General features: G+C 35.8%; 1 protein-coding gene across 1 annotated transcript in view; it reads right to left on the bottom strand.

Annotated features, from left to right (window-relative positions):
- Positions 1 to 268: 268 nt before the first annotated feature.
- The window catches only part of si:dkey-12j5.1 (uncharacterized), a 100,173-nt gene continuing 78,045 nt past the window's right edge, over positions 269 to 22,396 (bottom strand). The window contains exons 10-11 of the mRNA XM_051130958.1: positions 20,785 to 20,898; positions 269 to 1,271 (exon numbers count right to left, since the gene is read on the bottom strand). Of these exons, the coding sequence (XP_050986915.1) occupies positions 1,080 to 1,271; positions 20,785 to 20,898 (306 nt within the window). The 3' untranslated portion in view covers positions 269 to 1,079. The remainder of the gene's footprint in view (positions 1,272 to 20,784; positions 20,899 to 22,396) is intronic.

Genomic DNA, 22,396 nt, shown 5'->3' with positions numbered 1-22,396 from the left:
AGAAGCTAAAAGTCCATAAGCTTAATTAAAACTTTAGAATCTTCATTAGGTCTGGGAACCGGCAGTCCTTGTGTGATCGGATTATGAGATTTGCTTAGGATTCACAAAATGAAACCAAATGTCTCATTTGAACTCAAGAGGCTTGTTCTAGTGTCTCTGAAAAATTTGATGGGAACAACTGAGGCAGTTCATAAAAATAGTTCTCTGTGAAAACTAGAAGACACACAGAGGCCATCAGAAAAGACAAAAACAAACAAACAAACAAACATCAAGGCTCATTATATTAATGTATTGTGATGGTGGCATTATACCACATTTCTGCAGACTGCATCAGGATAAACAAAACTATTTTAGCACATCCATAACCAAAATGATCCTTAGTTTCATCATTAGGGGAACGACATTAACAAACACTCAAGTATGTTGAGGGAAGAAATGTTTTCAAGATAGTGGGTTCATTGTGCAGATTCTGGATTATGACTGATTCTATTCACACAAGACCTAAAGTCATAATGAAGTCAGAATGAGACCATGTGATGACACCATTATCATCATCATGATTATCATCACCATCATTTCAAAGTAACATAAACATGTATACTGATATTTAGCTGTTTGTTTTTAAAATATTTCAGTATCTCATTGCATTTCTCATTCGCATTCCATATAACATACATTAAAACAAAGCAAAAAAAACTGTAAGGACATATATGTTTTATGGAATTAGAAATGTCTTTTTTATTGCTATTTTAACACTTTGTAATAAAACAGTAAAAATAAAGGAAGTACTGTAAGTTATTATGAATCACCGTCTTGATCAGTGTCCAGATCAGTGTGACAGATGTCCTGATGGTTTGGAGTCTCAGCATGCAAAAAAACAAGGCAAACAGAAAACACATCCCAGTTTTAGTCAGACATATCTACTAGAATAGAAGGGGAGGAGGAAAGTAACTAGGAGAGGGAAGATGGAGGAAACTAGAAAACTGTGTGAAGATGCAGCCATCTGCTTTCAGTTTAACATTCTGATTTGATAAATCCATAAAAGACAGTTAGAAAAATCAAGAGTGAAAAACGCTGAGTCAATGATCCATGGTGTCATCTTCATCACTGCTTTCAATAAAATCATCTTCAATGTTGTCTACAGATGGTCCAGCTTCTTCATCATCATCATCAGCAGCAGCAGCCCCATGCTCTTCACCACCCAGCTCTGCTAACAGCTGCTCGGTATGCTCTAACATGGGTGAGTCCTCACAGCGCAGCTTCACATAGAGCTACAGATTAGAGAAAAAGAGTGAGAAAAAGAAACAGAGCTTATGATTATTATCAGAGGAATAGTGGCAGTGTTTGTTTGTAGAGTAAAGAGAAATCTCAGCTTTGACTCAAGGCTTGGCATGTTTTGCAGTGTGAACAAGTTGCCACTAAATCAAAACTCTCCTCTCCTATATTTTTCTCTTTTATCTAACTCCTCTTTTCTCCATCTTTCAAGGACTCGCTCTCTTTCTCTCCCTCCGTCTTTCTTCGAGAAGGTCCAGTGCCAGCAAAGTCAGCTGGCAAATTCCACAAATTAGTGACTCCTTTCCAAGCACAAACGAAGCGAGTTTTGCATCAGTGGGAAATTGTTCAGCAAGTGACTGAGTGCTTGCCAGGAGAGGAAGAGAATTCAATCCCCCCACTGTCTCAACTCTTATCACTGTAAAATATACCCTGAAAGAACATGATAAAAAAGCAATTCTCAATGTGACTGCAAAACAATATATCGCCCCGCACTTTCTCCCTTTGCTTAATACAAAAAGCTTGCAGGGGATTTCATCCTGTTTCAGCAGGGGAATCGGTATAATTAATATCACAATATTTTACAGTTTCAGTGCAACTACCAAATGTGGGTAAAGGGATACACATGATTAAATAATGATCAATTAATTGTCATTTTAATCATTTAAGCTTTAAAAGTCTGTTAAGTTCAGCACAGATACATTCGGAGGCAAGCCAATGTGAAAACGTAGGGATTTTTATTTTTTTACAAACAAAGATTGCATTCACTACAAACAAAGTGATAATGTATTAAATAGACACACTTGAAATTACACCATAATTAGTGGAACGGTATGTTATGTACACCGTGTGTTGTTATTTGGCACAAAAAAAGTGTTTTCACAGGATTTTTTGCCCAAAATTAAAATCAGCCCATTATTTACCCACCCTCCAGGCATCCTAGGTGTGTATGACTTCCTTATTTCAGACGAATAAAATTTGAGTTAAATTAAAGAATGGCGTGGCATTTATAATGGCATGGGCAGGCCCTTCTCTTCATCAGTCCAAAACAAGTCCAATAAAGTGCATCCATCCATAATAAAAATTGCTCCACATGGCTCTGGGGGGTGAATAAATACCTCCTGTAGTGAACCGATGCATTTTTGTACAAAAAATATCCATTTTTAAAAGGTAATATAATCTAGCGCTTAGTGCTTTATTCACCTTTATGCTGGAGCTGCGTGAGGGACTTTTTATTATGGATGGATGCACTTCATTGGACTTGTTTTGGACTGATGAAGAGAAACACCCACCCATGCCATTCTAAAGCTTGGAATTTTTTTATATAACTTCGATTGGATTCGTCTGAAAGAAGGAAGTCATATACACCTAGGATGCCTGGAGGGTGAGTAAATAATGGGCTAATTTCCATTTTTGGGTCAGTTGCGAGTTTATATCAGAAATGTGATACACTCGCAATTCAAAGAAAAAAAGCCAGGCATAAAGACAGAACTGTGAGATATAAGCAGAGTTGACTTTTGTCACTATCGTTGACTATTGTGACTTTTTTTCTCAGAATTATGAGATATAAACTCGCAATTGTGAGTTATAAAGTTCAGTTCTGAGGGGGAAAAGGTATATTTTCTCTGAATTGCTAGAGTATCTCACAATTCTGAAAGACGTGAACACAAGTGAGAAAAAAAGTCAGAACTGTAAGATAAAAAGTTGTGATTTTTACTCCTTATCCAGTGGCAGAAACAGGCTTCCATAATATACACATTGTGAATTATTATTTGACAAACTCCACGTCAAAAAAATTAGCATATTAATGTAAAAAGACTTAGAATGCATATACAGTAGTGCATAAATATTACAGAAAGATAAATATAAAAAATAAAGTATAAAAATCAAATAAATATAGATAAAAATCAAATAAATAAAGATAAAAATCAAAATAAAGTTATTCAATTAAAGTTGGCTATGTGCACATTTGAAGTAATCTGCATGTATTTTACTGTATTAATAGTAACAATTTATGAAATGAGAGTTAATTTTAATGAAAAACAATGATGAAAATTCCTAAAGTATTACTTGAGCGAGTCCTCAAAGACTGATGGAAGCCAGCCATGAATAAAAAACAGTCATGATGTGATAAAAAAGCGGCTAATGATGGCAAAGCTAAAAAGAGCATAGACGTCAGACCGCCTTGCACCCCATCAAAACTTCCTCAACTTTCAGAAAGCGTCATGTAAGAATGACTAATGCATACTATTTTTTTTAAAGGTCATTTCTTATGAGGTATTAGCAGTGCGTTTGGGGTACAGACCTCTCTTCAGCGAACTGTAATCATGCGGTCGCACAAGTTCTGTCTACTCTAACAACCAGACTTTAATTAAGAAAGCACATTTCTTATTAATACTTGAAAGAGCAGTCATTTAAAAAGCCGGAGAAAGTGACCCCACAACTTATCAACTTCTCCTTCGCTGTTCTTTCCTCTCTTTCCTTCTTTTTATTTAATGAGTTTTAGCACCACAGAACCTTATTTAACTCCCTCAGGGGCAAAACCACAGAGTCCTTCACACTCGCAGACTAACCAGGTCATCTCACACACACATACTGTCAGTGGGCAGCCCGTTGCTCCCTTATATCACCCTTAGAGTCGTGGGAACAGTCGCTAAGCAACAGCGAGTGGCGACAGGGCTCTCTGGGCCTCGTGGGATCTCATTTACGGACCGATCATAAGACCTCAGGAGAGTCTGAAACTCCTACCTGCTCTACAGACCTGACCTTCACACACACAAACATTACAACCACTGGCCACACAGGTTTAGTTGGACCCATGAGGGCATTTTAACACAATGTTGATGTGTGTGCATGTACTGTAGGGCCTTTTCGCTGCCGGATATCAAGGTTAATTGTGATGACAAAGCAACGCTTAAACATTAAACTCACACTGGCTCACAGGACCGAAACATTTAAATGTCTTTTGAATGATTTGTTATATACCGGTTAATGCATAACTGGAGTGGATAGCTATATTGAATGGTCATTGCGAACGTTACTGTACATTTAATTCCAGGTTTAGCACTCAAACTAATAGACCAATTTGTATAAAAAGGACAAACATTTCCAGGTAAATGTAACATGCTTGTTTCTGAGATTTTAAAAAAAACACACTTTACTAATTAAAGAACAGCACAGATCATTTTGAAGCTCTTATAGAAAGTATTTTAATGACGAAGAACATTTTAAATGGCATTTTGTTAAGTGTTTTAATTAGCTCACTTGCATTAGTCGCCTAAAAAGTGACTAAAATGTGTGAGTGCTTAAGTGATGGGGCTTGGAGAAGAAAGAGAGAGGAAGAGATGGAAATCAGAACAAATTATTCATGAAATAATTGCAGTGCCATTAGTTATTGTATATAATCAATAAATGCAGTGTAAATACACACACACAGTACGTACAGCGTGTGCATGATTATTAGGCGCATCAATATTCTGGTCATTTTTTTTTTTTTACTACAATCAACTACATCAATCTTAATAAGTACTATTAATTTTGAACTTCTTATATTCAGGTGTGCATTATTATTAGGCATGCTTTCTTTTACAGATAAAATGAGCCAAAAAAAAGATTTAATTATTAAATGCCCATGAGATATAATTAGAAGTAATGCAATACAGAAATTGCAATGTTAGGGCATGACCATTGGACAGCAAAATGCTCATTGGGTCAGCACGGTCAGAAAGAAAAGAAAACACATGTTAACTGCAAAAGAATTAAGGTGAAGAATTAGGTGTGAAACCAACAGGAACCATTTAGTCTCCAATGCCACCATTTCTCAAAACTGCAACCTACTGTACATTGAGTCTCCGAGTACAAGGTTTCAGATTCTCAGAGATTTTGCTTGGGTAAAAAAAAAAGTCTAAAACATGACCTCCACTTAATAAGAAGTGTTGTGAAATACATGAAGACTGATTTTTTTTATAGGCTTTATAGACCGATAAGTTGAGAGTAACTCTTGAATGACCAGCACCACATCCTCTTATACCATTCTTTCAGGAATTTTTCTTCTAAAATCTGGCAGTAAGTTTTGGGAGTCAATTTTTAGTCCATCTCCACAAGACAGACTTTGCAGGATAGGAGATGGACTGACCCAGTGCTGACCCAGTGAGCATTTTGCTATCCAATTGTCATGCCCTAACTTCACAAGTTCTGTATTGCACTAGTTTTGAATATTTCTCTTGGGCATTTAATAATTTTTTTAAAGAGTTAAAAGAGTTTTTAGCTCATTTTCATGGACCTTCATGAACAATTACATATCACTAACAAATGATTAAATACAAAATTATGACCAGAATATCAACATGCCTAATAATTAAGCACGCACAGTATATGTAAAAAGGATATACATTTGGATGGATGGATAGATGGAAAGACAGAACAACAGATACAACAATAGATAGAATGATAGAACAATACATACACAGAAGACAACAGAATTACAGAACGATAGAAAAATAGTTAGAATGACAGAATGACAGATAGATAGATAGATAGATAGACAGACAGACAGATAGACAGGTGATGGACTGATAGACAGACGACAGATGGAACAAAAGATAGATAGCAGGGAAATAGAATGACAAACAATAAGTGGAATGATAGACAGACAGACGATAGAATGATAGAATGACTGATAGAACGATAGATAGACTGATAGATAGACAGATAGATAGAACGATAGATAGAACGATAGAATGATAGATAGATAGATAGATAGATAGACGATAGATAGAATGATAGATAGAACGATAGAACGATAGATAGAACGATAGATAGAACAAGATAGATATATAGATAGAACGATGGATAGATAGAACGATAGATAGAACGATAGAACGATAGATAGATAGAACGACAGATAGATAGATAGATGAATAGATAGATAGATAGGCAGATGATAGATGGAACAAAAGACTGATAGCAGGGAAATAGAATGGAATGATAGACAGACAATAGACAGAATGACAGAATGATAGAATGATAGATAGAACGAAAGAACGATAGACAGAACGATAGACAGAACGATAGAATGATAGAATTATATATATATAGATAGATAGAATGATAGAACGATAGATAGATAGATAGATAAAACCAATAAAATTATTAAAATGCCTTAAAATATTTCCAATATTGTATGCAAATATATCTTTAAACTTAACACGCAATCCTCCTAGGAGCAATACACTGAGATTATTTTCCGCAGGGAAAGAAAAAGCATGTTATTCAGAGAATGACCCTGCACCACTCCACCCCCACTTCTGCCAATAAATGAATGAATTGAGAAACACTTGTGCCACAACTCCTGCGATTTGGATTCACAGATCTGAGTTGTGTTTATTTAATCAATCTAGAGGAGGACGGCGCTCCAGTTAATGTGTCACCTCAGCAACAGACACCATCTGGAGTTCCACCCTGTAATTACTGAGACCTGGGGCCAGTTGCATAAACTTAGCCTCTATGTTAAGACAGCGTCTTAAGTACTAGTCTGATAAACTAGCAGTTAACCAAAGAGTAATCAGTCTTATTTTTTGGATCCAGCTTGGACTAATCTACATTTTTCTGTAACTGAATATAAAACATTAGGACCAGACATAAAGAAAAATTTGGCTGACTTACTTTTTAAGACTGGTCTAACCCCTTTATGCAACCGGCCCCCGATCTCCAGTCCCGATAAGAGTTACACTCCATCAGCCACTGATACACACACACAGTGACAAAAACACCTTCCACAAACCAACAGTTCACCCATCACCCACTCAATCTCCCCGTCTTTACATCCTCTATTAAGCTCTCAAAACATATAGACAGCGGAAATGTTCCTCCCAGAGAAAGCTACTGCTGAAAAATATCTTACACTTTTTGCAAGCAATCCCTACCTTATCCAAGACTTCTACCTTCGCCAGTAATGTATTTATATGTTTTGAAATGGCAGCTTTGCAGAGGAACTCTGTCTGGGGGGGAGAAGGTCTTTGCTGAAGAAAATTGGCTGGAGGTGGTGATGGTGTGTCATGTGTGTGTGTGTGTGTGTGTGTGTGTGTAAAAGAGCAGAAAAGAGCCTGCGATCTCCTGCTATGGCCATCCTACTCACTTGGGAACAACCACAAATGAATTTCACACACACTTGTGCAACTGAAGACAGACCACATACACACATACACAAACACATCTGCTTTTCTGTCACGGTAAGGATTTTAAACTGATTTTTTTTCTAGACCCTGTTTTCTTTATTGTTTTGCATTTTACATCTAAATAGAGTGTACTAAATATTTTTGTTTTCTTTGCACACAAAAAGTTTTCCCATAGATTCAAAAAATAAAGGTTGAACCACTGATGTCACATGGACTACTTTAACAATGTCCTTACTACCTTTCTGGGCCTTGAATGTGGTAGCTGTGTTGCTGTCTATGCAGGGTCAGAAAACCATTTTCATTAAAAATATCTTCGTGTTCCAAAGATGAACAAAGGTCTTACAGGTTTGAAACAACATGAAGGTGAGTAATTATTGATAGTATTTTCATTTTTGGGTGAACTATCCCTTTAAGTCTTTAAGTATGCCTTCTCTACTTCCAAATACAATGCAAAAGTTATCTGGTCCAAGAGTTTGTTTGTCAGGTGCATTTGTGTGTTGAAAGTAATGAATGTGATTGTGTTTGTGCCTGTCCTTCCCTCTTTCTCTGCCTTCTTTCATCATTCAGATTACCATCAAGGACTCCTCCCACTGTCCTTAAATAACTCTCTTCAGGCCGTATCTCTCCCTCTTGTTCTGTACATCTCTCCTCTGATGAACTGCTGGGCTGGACCGACTTCTGATCCACAACTGACCTTACTGTCCCGCTGACAGTCATTTATATCTGCACAGTTCACAAACACACACACACACACATACACAAGCACCTACACATTCTTTCCTTCCTTTGGAGGCAGACAGCAGTGTTTCCTGCACTTCTAACCTACAGCATCACTCCAAAAGAAATTTATGAACGTAAGACCTAAAAAATGGTCGATCGTTTTGCTAGATAATACCCTTGTTCCTCAGCTAGGATGGTGTAGAGCCCTTTGAAGCTGCATTGAAACTGCATTTTGGACCTTCAAATCTATAGCCTCCACTGAAGTCCATTATATGGAGAAAATCCTGGAACGTTTTCCTTAAAAATCTTCATTTCTTTCTGAATGAAGAAAGAAAGACATTAACATCTTGGATGACATGGAGGTTTTTTTTTAATGTGTGATTACACTGATTGAACCAGAAAGAAAAAATGTATACGACTAGCATATCCATGACTTTAATTGTCTTGGTTCTTTATTTTCATACACAATAAACGTCAAAGAAAAAAGGTCAGACACTTCCGTGCATCAATGTAGGAAAACATGAGCACCAAAAAGGTATCAGGACAGAGTGATAACAAAAGAAACCGTATAGTTTCAGTGTGAATCTATAGACGAATAAGTGACTCCAATCCTGTTTGTGCTTGTGTCCACAAGAAGCGATTTCTTTAAGAGCACAGCGATAACACTTTCCTATATCTCAAGGGATGAGAAAGGCTCTTAATACATCAAACTACAGACCTGAGCTAAGAGAACAAACAAACATAACGCACTGAACAAAAGACGCTCTGCAGCTCTCACTCAACTGGGAGCACATACAAGCAAACAGACTGGAAGTGTTCTCCAGAGTACATTTATAAAGCATCAATGTACTCTAGAAGTCACTGTGAATTCAAATGTTGCACACTCTATAAGAAGAGTATATAAGACTTCATACAAGTCAAAACCATAATGTAGTACAACAGACTAGAGAGCATTTCATGGATTTAATTTATGGCTGTCAAACGATTAATCGTGATTAATCGCATACAAAATAAAGGTTTGAGTTTGCCTAATAAATGTGTGTGTACTGTGTGTAATTATTATGTATATATAAGTACACACATATTAATGTATATATTTAAGATAAATATGTTATGTACAAAATATTTTTATTTATATATAATATGAATTATATAACAACTATAATACATATACTTGTAAATATTTCTTAAATATATACATGAATGTGTTTGTATTTATATATACATAATAATATATAAATAATAAACTTTTTTTTGTATGTAATTAATCACGATTAATCGTTTGACAGCCCTAATTTAATGATTTTGCATACTAGAGAGATTTGAATTATTATTTTTGAGCATTGTTTCATTTATAATTACAGTACACTTGAAACTGGAAATGATAAGAGAGCGAGAACAGGATTTGGAGATGTTGCAAGCCAGATTCGAACCTGAATAACCCGCATAATCACCACAGCTCAACATGTCTGAGCAAATGGGGTTTGATGAGGAAAAGAAAACTGGTAACAACAAACATCTACAGCTGCTATGCTACACACAGAGCAATCAATACAGGATATAAATAAATAAGATTTGTGCATCTTTTCACAGTTTGCTTGCTGACCCTTCTTTGCTGGTGGTTTAAAATTCCACCTGCTTTCTAAACCTTGACAGATAAAATACCAAACTGGATTGGAGAGTTTTAAAAATGATCTTGAACCTAGTGAATAGAAGAGGTCCAGACTGTTGGAGGAAAACACACTGACAATGGTATGTTACATATACTGTATTTTTAGCTACTTCCACAACAACAGTGACTTGTGACTGAGGAAGGTTACTGATATTCTTGTTTGTACTAGTTTTTCTACAGCTGGTTGCTCTTATGTTATTAGATACATAAACATCATCATAATCAATATCAGAGATTTTTCTAATTATTGGTATCAGCTAATGTGATGTTGGTCAATACTGAATTGTAATATGTTTAGATGACCATCGTCTTTATATAATACTCACGGTTAAAAATAATCTTCTGCAATTCTATAATGCTAAATTCAGTAGTAGTGTTCATTTTCTCAGCCATTTTTAAAATTAGTCTTAGTCTCTTAAATTAGTTTTAGTCCTGTGTCACATGTAATTTTTAGTTATCATATTTAGTCAACCTTGTCTGGTTTTTTAGTCAAGTTTTAGCTGACTAAATGTCAGAGCATGTTAGTCTAGTTTTAGTCAATGAAAACGTCACATTTTCGTCATGTTATATAATAGTTAAACTGATAAAAAAATATATTTTTGCTTAAAATTATAAATCAAAAAGATTGTTTGAGAAATAATTTTTTACATTTTAGGTTTTGCACTTCACCAATAAGCACAAATCAATAAAAAGTGGACTCATGTTTTTTTTCTATTTAATACATAAATTATTATCAAAGCCTTAGATACGCACTCTGTCTACATTATGAAAACTGGTAAAAACAAACAAACTAAAAAATTATAACAGTGAAATTCCCAACAGTAAATCCAAATTGCAATAATGTTTCTCCATTAAAACAACAGCGGTTAAGTACAAAATAGTTGAGATCACAGTCAGTGCTTCCACAATGAAGAGCGCAAATGGTTGCCAGATTGCAAAAATATAGCAAAACACTGGGAAGAAAATGTATCTTCTTGTAGCCATTTAAGAAAATGTATTTTTGTTTTGCATTTATGTTTAAATATTATTTGTTTGTGTTTTGTTCGAGTTTAATCTGTTAACTACGAAAGAGAATTGTGAATGTCATAAAGGGCATGGTAACTGGACGGCAAGATGCGGAATGGGTCAGACACAATTTTTGACCACTTCATACGTTTTTGTTTGTGGAAGATCCTTTTTGTCTGAACAAACGATTTGTACAGTAGGTGGACAGCCAAAATGAGTACTACCGCCGCCGCAGGGCCATGGTGTTAACTGCAACTCAGTCACGTGTTAAAGTCATTAACGAAGCTACCGCCAGGTGGCGCAAAGGGACAGATTGCAAACTGACTGGAATTTTATTTTGGTTTGTAAACGGAGATTAAATAACGAAATAAAACAACAACAACATTATGACATCCTTAAGAATCATTAAAAAAAGGGTTAATTTCAGAACGTGGGATAGTCGTAGGCTACAGCCTACGCATCAAAAAAAAAAAAAAGAATGAAAGATATTTACACAAAGACTACACTGTAAAAAATAAAAAACACAATTTGTTGAGTCAGCTTAAAATAATTTGTTACCCTGCTGCCTGCTGCAGTCTCTTTAAAACTTAACGCACATGACGTGGATCTGGCACATATCCGATTTTCTCCAAACTCTTTACGGTCATTTAATACTTTATAACTCATTTAAGAATACATTTACAAGGTAACTCGCCAAAACTGTGCATTTTTACGTAATTGTGAGCGTTTTTGTCCATTGAAGCACTACTGGTGCGCTGTCTGAAGTGGCTCAGTGTATGCGTACAGCCGAACATGAAGCCTTTCAAACTATACTTCACCATCTAGGCGGCATAACCCCAGGTATGTGTCGCCACACTCTCGGGTTATGAAGAATAAAGAAGGGAAAAGTAACTCTTCCGAAATGAAGCAGACATATATTCTCAGGTAAAAGTTATTAGAACTATGTCTAGGGATAACCTGGCCATCACACTTCTCTGACCTTATCAGCCTGTTTGTATTTGTTACGACCCGTACACTGTTTTTTCTTGTGTATGTTCTTTTTGTTCTGTCACTTTTAGCGATTCTAGGTACCGCCTCCTTTGGAACTCTATTGGCTGACGGGGCTGTCCTTCACCGTTGATCACCTTTAAAACGGAAGCGGCGACTGGAAGTTCTGTGCTGTTTGACTTGGCGTGTCACTGGTTGTTTGTTGTGTCCGTTTGTCTGCTACTACTTGCGACACTAGTGTGAAATTTGTTGAAATGATCTGTGTAAACTATTGGCATTTGTGACACCTGAGTTCACGACGAACCTTGTGTGTCTTTGACACTTTTAGCCCGCTTACGCTCCACTCAAACTTGTGATCTAATTGCTGACTTACAGACAACGGAGACGTGGAACAGCCTAGTAAGTCACGTGACGTACATACCTTGCACGTAGGTTTTGTTTCTGTATTAGAATCACCAGTTTAGTGAAGTGCGCTAAATGTGTATTTTTGTGTTTTTTAGTTAGCGTAAGTTCAGGGCGCATTTGCGCTGAAGATTTTTCTTTTCATATTTTTGTTTTTTTATTTAGAGGACCGGGAGGAGACAGTGGGGTTCTTTTTGTTATATTTATTTCTTCGGTTTTCTAGCGCCACTTCTAGTTCCCTCTCCCGTTTGTCTTGGTTATATAAATTATTATTGTTTCTTATTTTGTTTTCCTAAATGTTGTAAATACTCATGGTTGTGGGAGCAATAAATCTCTTGCGGTACTAATTTGTTGTCCTGCCTTTCTCTTGCCAATCTTTACCTTCAGCTTTTTCTTCTGGTCATCTCAATGTTACTCCTTTTAAAATCCTAGACAAAAATTTCCATCAAGGTCGTAACAGTATTTCATAATTTGATTCGCTCGTCGCTTATGACAGAACAGCTAATCACGGTGATCTTGTGTTCGCAAAAGATTGTTTTATTCGCTTATGTCAGAAACAGCGAATCTCTTTAAAAACTGGCTGTTGTTTTCACTACATTCCATTGTTAGATTTCGTAAAACTTACATATACTCGTCAACGGTGATTTTTACTCGCATTTGGCGCTTGGCGAGTGTTAACTTTAGGCCCTGCTTATGTAGTAGCGGCATTTCAGTCTTATCTTTTATCGTCAACAACACTGCATGTTGATATGGTCACAATTATCATTTATTGACCTTATTGTCGTCTCTTCATTGCCTCATTTTACTCTTGGGAAATAAAGCTTGTCAACAAACATTTTTCGTCATAGTTTTCGTTAAAGAAATTAACACTATTCACTAGTATTTAAAACTACTAATTTCAGTTTATAATTTCAGTTTTTAGTGATTTATTTTTATTTATACTAAATTTCACCAATTTATCAGTTATGGGGCAAAAATGGGCTGATTAGTACAGTTCATATTTTTAATATAGTCAAATCATTATTGAAAATGAATGTCTTCAGACAAATGTCTGATTATTTGTCCTGAGGTTTCGCCCACTGTCGCACCACAGTGCTGGTTGTGCTAAATGTGGCACCTACTAGAATATTTTGATCCTGACATTTCACCCCTGTGTTGTAAAACCTGTAAACAATGGGAGAGCACCTAATAGCTGGCTTGGTTTGAGCTAAAACATACAATCAAAAACGTATGATTCACTCAATATCGCTCTGGTGTGTGTGAAAGACAGCTGTGGGCTCTACTGCACTTAATGAAATGACACAAAGCATCTATTAACACAGCTGCCATACATACACATAAAATTGACCAGTCACTACAAAATCGCCATATAGACAACAGGTAAGGCTACATTTCTGTTTACAAACACTCTTGCATCTCTTCCAGGAAATGTTAAATTCACTCAGATACACACTGGGAGCAAACAGCAGACCTAAAAACATAAATTTGCTTAATTGGAATGTGAAAAGAGCGTGAAGATGCACACTTACGCAAATTAACCAAACAATTTTTTTCACTGCGTATATTAGTTCTTCAAGGTCACACAAGGTGTGTCACTGTGTGTGTGTTCAAGTGAATGTGCTTTTCGTGTATTTCGCTAGAGGCCATTTCAAGAGCTGCCATGGTAAGTTACAGACAGAGCAATGAGACACTCAAAACTGGTCATTTTTTCACCCATGGCTGAGCGAGACGCTTTACTAATGCTGCAGTAACATTGTGACACACAAGATCTATATTGCCAGACAGAACAAACACTGATGAAATGCCTTCCGAATAATGCCTTCCGAATTTTTCTTTTCTCAATTTCCCCTCGAGGATCGATAAAGTGTGACTGTCTGTTCACAAAGCAAGAGGCTGGAGCATACATGCATTATAACATAAGCATGATAAATCATTATATGTAAGATTATTAATGGTTGAAAATATGGTAGTGCACTCAAAGCTCAATCGATATTGTCCAGATCAATGCAGGACAAGGGATGGAGGTAATGAAGAATAAAAAGAGACGTACTGAGGGATGAAGAGAGGAAGAACGAGCTGATGGAGAGACATAAGACATAGTGACATTAAAAGGGGGAGAAAGATTCTGAAGAATAAAACATAAGTACTGAGAAACCAGAAAAAAAAACAAAAAACAGACCGACTCATTCCTTTTGTGCCTAATGTTTTCTCTTCTGCTCATCAAGACTGCATTTATTTGATCAAAAATACAGAAAAAAACAATAATACTGCAAAATGTTATTACAATATAAAATAATGGTTTTTATTTTAATATACTTTGAAATATAATTTATTCCTGTGATGCAAAGCTGTTTTTCATCAACTCCAGTCTTAAGTGTCACATGATCCTTCAGAAATCATTCTAATATGCTGATTTATTTTTAGAATTATCAATGTTGGAAACAGTTGTGCTGCCAAATATTTTTTGGAACCTGTGATTCTTTTTTCCAGGATTCTTAGATAAATAAGAAGTTAAAAAGAACAGCACTTATTCAAAATAAAAATCTTTTCTAACAATGTAAATCCGCACTATCACTTTTTATTAATTTAACACATCCTTGGTGAATAAAAGCATAACTTTAAAAATCTACTAACCCCAAACTTTTAAACAGTAGTGTATATTGTTAGAAAAGATATCTATTTAAATTAAATGCTCTTCTTTTTAACTTTCAATAGAGAAAGAATCCTGAAAAAAAGTATCACTGGTTCAGAAAAAATATTAATCAATACAAATGTTTCCAGCACTGATAATAAATCTGAATATTAGAATGATTTTGAAGGATCATGTGACACCAAAGACTGTAGTAATGATGCTGACAAATTCAGCTTTGATAACAGAAATAAATTGGATTTTTAATGTACATTAAGACAGAAGCACATTGTTCTACATCGTAATAATATTTCACAGTATAACATTTCTGTATTTTTGTTCAAATAAAGGCAGCTGTGATGAGCACTAGAAACGTATTTAAAATATATTTAATCATTTGAAAGTTGAAAAGAACAGCATTTTTTAAATTGAACAACATTTGTATTTGAAATCTAAACATCTGTAAAAATGTGCATGCTTCATGTAAACTGTTGATGGTGACAGTAACTGTAAGTAATTAGAAAATGAAAACTAGAAAATATTTCACTAGTCATCTGATACATATGAGACTAAAAAACCTGAAAATTGTTTTCTCGCCTCATGTCTTTCCAAACCTACAAGTATAAAACTATTCAGATTATTTCAGTGAATTGATGATCAATGAATTTCAGTGTTCAAGATTCTAAAATCAAAATAATTTGTTATCCTGAGATTAATTTCCCGAAAAATGGAAAAATGTTCCATCCAAAAATATACTGTATGAATTCCGAGGACCACATATGGACCACTTTTCTTATACCTTTTGCATACTGACAAAGCTAGAAAGGCTCTTTCACTGTATTTGCACTGAAAAGAGCAAGCCGGATATTATTCATATTATGTATTCCGTGGAGAGAGAAAAAAAAATAATAGTAAGGAGATAGGAGATAGAATTTTCAATTTTGGGTGAACTAATCCTTTAAAACCAGGTATAAGCAGGAATAAATCTCCACTGACCATTCGTGATTGAATCAATGAGAAAAATGTTAATTGCTGGTAAAAACAAGGCCATAGAGACAAAAAGTACTGAGCAAGAAAGGAAGAAAACAGATTTAGCAAATAATACAGGATATAAAGAGAGATAGTGAGGAATGGCACAAGTGAAAGAAAGAGAAAAGCGAGGTAGTGAGGTATGGAGGGGGAGGAGAGGTGGGTATTGAGGGATGGACGTGTAAAGAGTTGGACATTGAGGAGAAGGCAGAAAATCAATGGTGAATAGCGGCTAAAGTGGAATCTGAACTCTGCCTGAAGTCATAGAGTGTGACGGAGGAACGAGCCGAGAGTAAAGAACCGAGAGAAGGATGGGATGAAGGCAGAAAAAAGGCAATATGAGCGCAGACACGGAAAACAAATCCACAGCAGGCAGAGTAGCCACAAGCTAATTAAAATCAGAGGAGCAGGGGAAATCAATCGATTCAGGAGAAAAATCGAGGCTGTAATCAAGAGATTAGCTCAGGAGCCATCAATTTCACAACAACTTGCTAATGATCACTAAACCAGAGGCATGAAACTGGAGATTTAAAAATATATGGAAATACTTTTGGAGTTGCAATCCACAGCAGTTTGGCAATAGCTAATAACATAATTACACATTTCCAAGTCCTAATTTTAGATATTAGGAATTTGTTCGGTGCATGAGGCCTTACAACAAATACAGGCAATTCACCCTTAATCCAGAAGGGGGCAGCCGCAGTAATGCAATGCTGTTTAATAACCGCCGGCAGAAGTTGCACATTTGAAAACTTTAGCTGTGTCCGAAATCGTTCACTCGTTCACTAATATAGTGTATGGCAGTTGAGTGGACTATATCAGAAGGAGTGAACGAAATGAAGTGAACGAATTCGGACGATGACGTCTACATTGCGCGTGAGACTTGCAAAAACATCTTCGTCATATATGCTTTTATATTACATGTACCTTATTTTAGAAAATAACATTAATAGCAATAACACTTAAAATTACTTTATATTGTAATTATACACACCTCCGCATATATTATTAATTTGTTTTGTAATGCTTATATGTTAATAATCATTAAATACTATTAAAATACTGTCAACAAAAATAAACACACATTAACATGTTCATATGTTTATTGATTTTAGTATCTTGAAATTCTCCTGTGCAGCGCTTTGCAGTGCCCTCAGGCGACCGTTAATTTCACATCAGAATGAATACGCTACCAATGAACATTTTTAAATATCACCAAATTATCATAATTTTTGTAAATTAACAAAGATACTACCTCAGTAAATTAGTAAAATTTTAAACAAATTTAAAGCCTCCATTATATATTTAAATATAAATAATGCATAAAATATACGTTAAAGCAGAAGTAAGAAAAATGTAAACGGCATCTCTCATTTAAACTCGCTCTCTCTTCGAGCTCATCGGTTCTCCGGATTGGACTGTGGGAAATAGCGCTTCAGTGAGTGTACATCAGTTGTACACTCGAAATCAGAATGCATTGTGGGTAAAAAGTAGTGAACGAATGTAGGAAATGAAGTTGTTCACTCAGAATTCGGACAGCACTACAAAATTGCTGACACTCGAAATAGTGCACTATATAGTGGATAGTGAGCGGTTTCGGACACAGCTAAAGACCACTAGACAGCGATTATGTGCTGATTCTGAACGCGTCTCTCACTGACAAAGGAGTATAACGTTACTTTAAAGGCTTGCGTATTCAACTGTTTGCGAAATGGAGCTTTGTGCTCTTGTATCCTACCTCTCTCATTCGGCACAAATCCAAATATTCCATAATATTTTCATATTTGCGACGTAACCAAATGCTAAACTATTATTTAATATGTAAATTATAGGCTTTGTACTTCAGTGACGTTCCAACGTTGAAACAATGAGACTGGCGCGTTTGGTTTACTGTATTTTATTTTGATAAAGTACCAACTGCGCTGTCAAGTAAGCAATGTTTTATTAGCAAAAATAAATTAGACAGTTTAAATAAATAAAAATTAGCAAACACTGTGGAACCAAATAAATATGAAACTTCCACTATCACCTTAGATAAATGGCAGAAGTCAGTCAGACAAGAAGCGGAAGAGTTTCAAAACGAAATGCAAAAGCACCTGTTTTAAAAATATTTTGGATTTTGAAAAGCCTGTTGACTTCTGCCATTTATCTTAAGGTGATAGTGGAAGTTTCATATTTATTTGGTTCCACAGTGTTTGCTAATTATTATTTATTTAAACTGTCTAATTTATTTTTGCTCGACTCACTCTCTTCACGTGATAAATGAAACGTGATGAAACTGTCGTTCAGCAGCTGCATTGAGCAGTGTATTGTCTGTTCTCTAACTAAACTAAATGATTTTTATTACTATAAAAAAAAATCAAAATGACACGTTCTTCTTCGGATGACTCACAGATGAAGCAGCAAATACCGCCCTCTACCGTGTATTGTTTAATGAATATTGAGCGATCTAAGCCATGTAGCACAGAAATTACGCTTTTGCTTCACTTTAAAATGAAAAACGAGGAAACAATCCCTCATGAAAATGAATGCCATGATCATATGAATTTAAGACTTGCTGCTCTGATTTAAGACCTTTTCAAGGCCTTAATTCACGGAAAAGTGATTTAAGACTGTTTAAGGCTTTTTTAAGACCCGCAAAAACCCTGATGTATGTAATAAAGCACATTTTTGTTGTTTTATAGGATTAAAGGAATACTTCACACCAAACTGAAAATTTACTGATCCACGGATCCTCCAAGATGAGTTTGTTTCTTCTTTAGAACATATTTGGAGAATTGTAGCATTGCATCACCTGTTCACCAGTGGATCCTCTGCAGTGAATGGGTGCCGTCAGAATGAGAAGTCAAACAGCTAAGATAAAAACATCACAGTAATACACAAAACTCCAGTCCATCAATCCGTAGCCTTCACATCTTGTGAAGCAAAAAGATGTTTGAACTCTCATTCTGACAGCACCCATTCACTGCAGAGGATACACTGGTGAGCAAGTGATGTAAAGCTATATTTCTCCAAATTTGTTTCTGATGAAAAAAACAAACTCATCTACATCTTGGATGGCCTGGGGGCAGGTCAATTTTCAGCAAAGAAATGGTGCAGAAAATAAGATTCTTTACGATGCTACTTGAAATATCCTCTTCGCAAAGGTTGAAAATGTAGATGGTCACAAGATCTAATAACGGTTTAGGTGGTTCTAATACGTTAATACTGAGCAATATACTAGCAACTCATTCATAACTGGCAGTATGTTTCACAGCGCAGAGAGATGACCTTCTAAAGGGCTAATTAATAAATGATTACTGTTTGCTTTATTATGGTCATATTAATGACGCAGCTAACAAAAGCTTGGCCAATATGGGGCACTGATTAAAGAGCAGATGAATAATTGAGACGTTAGCGAAAGTAATTAAATATTCACAAGTCTGAACCAAAGCCAAGACTGTGACTTTCAGGTCTTATTTACATATTTTGTGCTCATGAGCTAATTTTTACGCTCAAATTTGCTTTTATAAAATGTATAAAGCAGCACAAACAGAGATTTTTCTTCACAGATTTAAACAAAGTCCAAAGACAAAGTCTTTCAAAATTATGCAGTCGAAGACTCTTAAATGACCCTGAAATAAAAGAGTGTAGGTTCATTATTAATTGTATAATTATATTTTTTACTTCTAAATTTTGATTAAAACATAACAGGCCAACAATCTTTTTTATTAAAAAAATCATTAAACTCACTATAGTAAAAACCATGCCCATCACAAATGACAAATTCAGAAATAAGTGCAAGAATTAAACTAAGACTAAACAAATGTAATATATTACTAAAGTAACACATTTAGAAATTAGCAAATTAATACTAAAATTTCACCCACTGGGTCAGTTATTTATTTATTTATTTTTCATGTTTTTTATCCTTTTGTTTATCTGTAACTGTAACTTACTTTACTAGTAAGGTTAACACAAAGACGGGCTTTTTCATGAAGTGTTGGGTGCTGAGACAGGGTGAGAGTTTGTATTACGTCTCGTCTGGATGCTTTAATTTGAAGATTTACATGTCTGAGACCTTGAAAAGCCACTAAAATCAATGAGAGTACTGAGATAGATTTCTCCTGCTTTCCTATTGGCTGGTTATAACTACACATCAATAGCACATTCCGCAATAACATTAAGCAATAAAAGTCTATGTTTCAGAGTCTCAAGAAGAGACATCCAGTATGGATCCACAGGTATATGTCAGACAGCAGGAGCATCCCTTGTCCTTCCCAATAATTCATCTGAATACATCATCAAGGACGCAGTGAGACAAAAGAAAACGAGGGGCTGCAAGGTGAAGCAGAGGGAATGAAGGACGGATGACGACGGATCCATCAGAGAACAGAGAGAGAGTGATGTAGAGACAGAAAAGCAATGAAAGAGGAACAAAAGAGACTACATGCAGTGACCAAACGTTGCTTCAGAGAGAACCAAAGTCCAGCGAAAAGCCTGAGGAAGAGATGGAAAAGGGGAAAAGGAAGAGAAAGAAAAAAGGACAGCGGTTGGTAAAAAAAAAAAAAAAAAAATCAAAAGAGCTATAGGTATTGTGATACCTCACCCTGCAAGCTATTCCCGCTCTCGTTTTCTTTCAAACTTTGGCTTTCATTTTCCATTTCTATAGCACTCGGACACCAGCAGAGTTTGAGAAATTTCACAGTAGAAAAAGAGCTGACGGCATGCTGAGAGAGCCATGACAGATGGAAAAATGAGAAGGGACCAAGGGAGGAGTGGAGAAATCAGCCAGGTAGAAAATGTGTGTGTGTGCGCACTGTATGTGGGGGAGAATGAAAACTACGCCAAGATGAAATCACATGGCCTCACCATTTCCAAAAGAAGAGCGTGTGTATGTGTGTGAGCTGTACCTTTTTGGCCTTGCTAAGGTACGTCCAAGCTGATTTTCTGAAGTTAACACCGTTGTTTGTCAAGTCTTGTTTGTCCAGCTGCAAATAAAACAGCCATCCCAACAGATACCACACCTGAAATAGGAAGAGAATAAAATACATAAACAAATAGATGGTATGAATCTCATCAAGTTAGTGTTTTTAAGCATTTTACATTTATTTAAGAATAATAACTTAACAATATATTTTATTTGTGAACTTATGTTCAGCTATTCTTTTTAAAAGTTAACTTAACTATTTTTGAATTTTTCAGATTACTGGTTAAAAGAGAATTTCCAGAACAAAAATGTACAGATAATTTACTCCCCCTCTTGTCATCCAAGATGTTTGTGTCTTTCTTCAGTCGATAAGAAATTATGTTTCTTGAGGAAAACAATTTAGGAATTATCTCCACATAATGGATATAATGTCGATCTTGTACGTCTCGTTTTCTTCCCCAACTTCAAAATTGTCCTACATCGCTGCGGAAGTACCGACCCAGTGTTTACAAAGTGAACATGCAAAGATGATCAAACACCCTTTACAAAACAGCGATGTAGGAAGATTCTGACATTGAAGAAGAAAACGAGACAGGAGTTACACAGACTATGCATGTGCATCGCAGAGACAAGACAAGATGAGCATTTGAGGTTAAGAAGTATATAAATTGTCAATTTGTTTCGAAAATTACCAATCGTTTTGCTAGATAAGACCCTTTTTCCTCAGCTGGGATAGTTTAGAGCCATTTGAAGCTGTATTTGAACTTCATTTTGGAAGTTCAGACTTGGGACACCAGAAGTCTACTATATGGAGAACATTCCTGAAATGTTTTCCTCAAGAAACATAATTTCTTATTGACTGAAGAAAGAAAGACATGAACATCTTGGATGACAAGGGGGTGAGTAAATTATCTCTAAATTTTGTCTGAACTTTGCCTTTAAGATTGATAAATATTGGTTAAATATTGGTTAAATTTAACCAAGCTAATCTACTCACTAAAAACTCCCACAGATCATGTTTTCAGGCCATTTCAAACATTGGTTAAACTTCCCCAAGCTAATCTACTCACTAAAAAACTCCCATAGATTATGTTTTCAGGCCATTTCAAAACTTATTTTGATGTAACAAAGTGGTCTAAGTCTAAGTGTGCAAGTTGTTTACCCCATTAACGGCATTATATTGTTCATTCAGACTGATTCGCTAATGCAAAATGCAAATGAACTCAAGAGGTGGGATTTAATCGCATGAACCAATCACAGCCAAACATAACCAGTCATATTCAATGGAGGCATTGGATGTATTGATGATGGAGGCATTGCCTCCTCTCATGTGACTTTCCCCCATTCATTCTCAATTACCCCCCAACCAAACTCACCAAACGCTTTAGGGGTTCTGTTAAAACTCAATGGGCTCAGGGGAGGTAAGAGAGACGCGGACTCCCACTGTAACTTGTCGCTCTTGGACAGTTTTACAAACGAGTTATATTCTGTAATATTTGCATTGTTTTATTTTGTACTAGGAATTTTTTTTTCTCATTCAATATTATGAGACTGCACTAACTCCCTTGCCTCCTCGGAGGAAACGGCCCTGATAT

Source organism: Labeo rohita, chromosome 16 (assembly GCF_022985175.1).
Source record: "Labeo rohita strain BAU-BD-2019 chromosome 16, IGBB_LRoh.1.0, whole genome shotgun sequence".
Lineage (NCBI taxonomy): Eukaryota > Metazoa > Chordata > Actinopteri > Cypriniformes > Cyprinidae > Labeo > Labeo rohita.
Note: the sequence above shows the minus strand (reverse complement) of the source record. Positions and strands in the feature narration are given on the sequence as shown.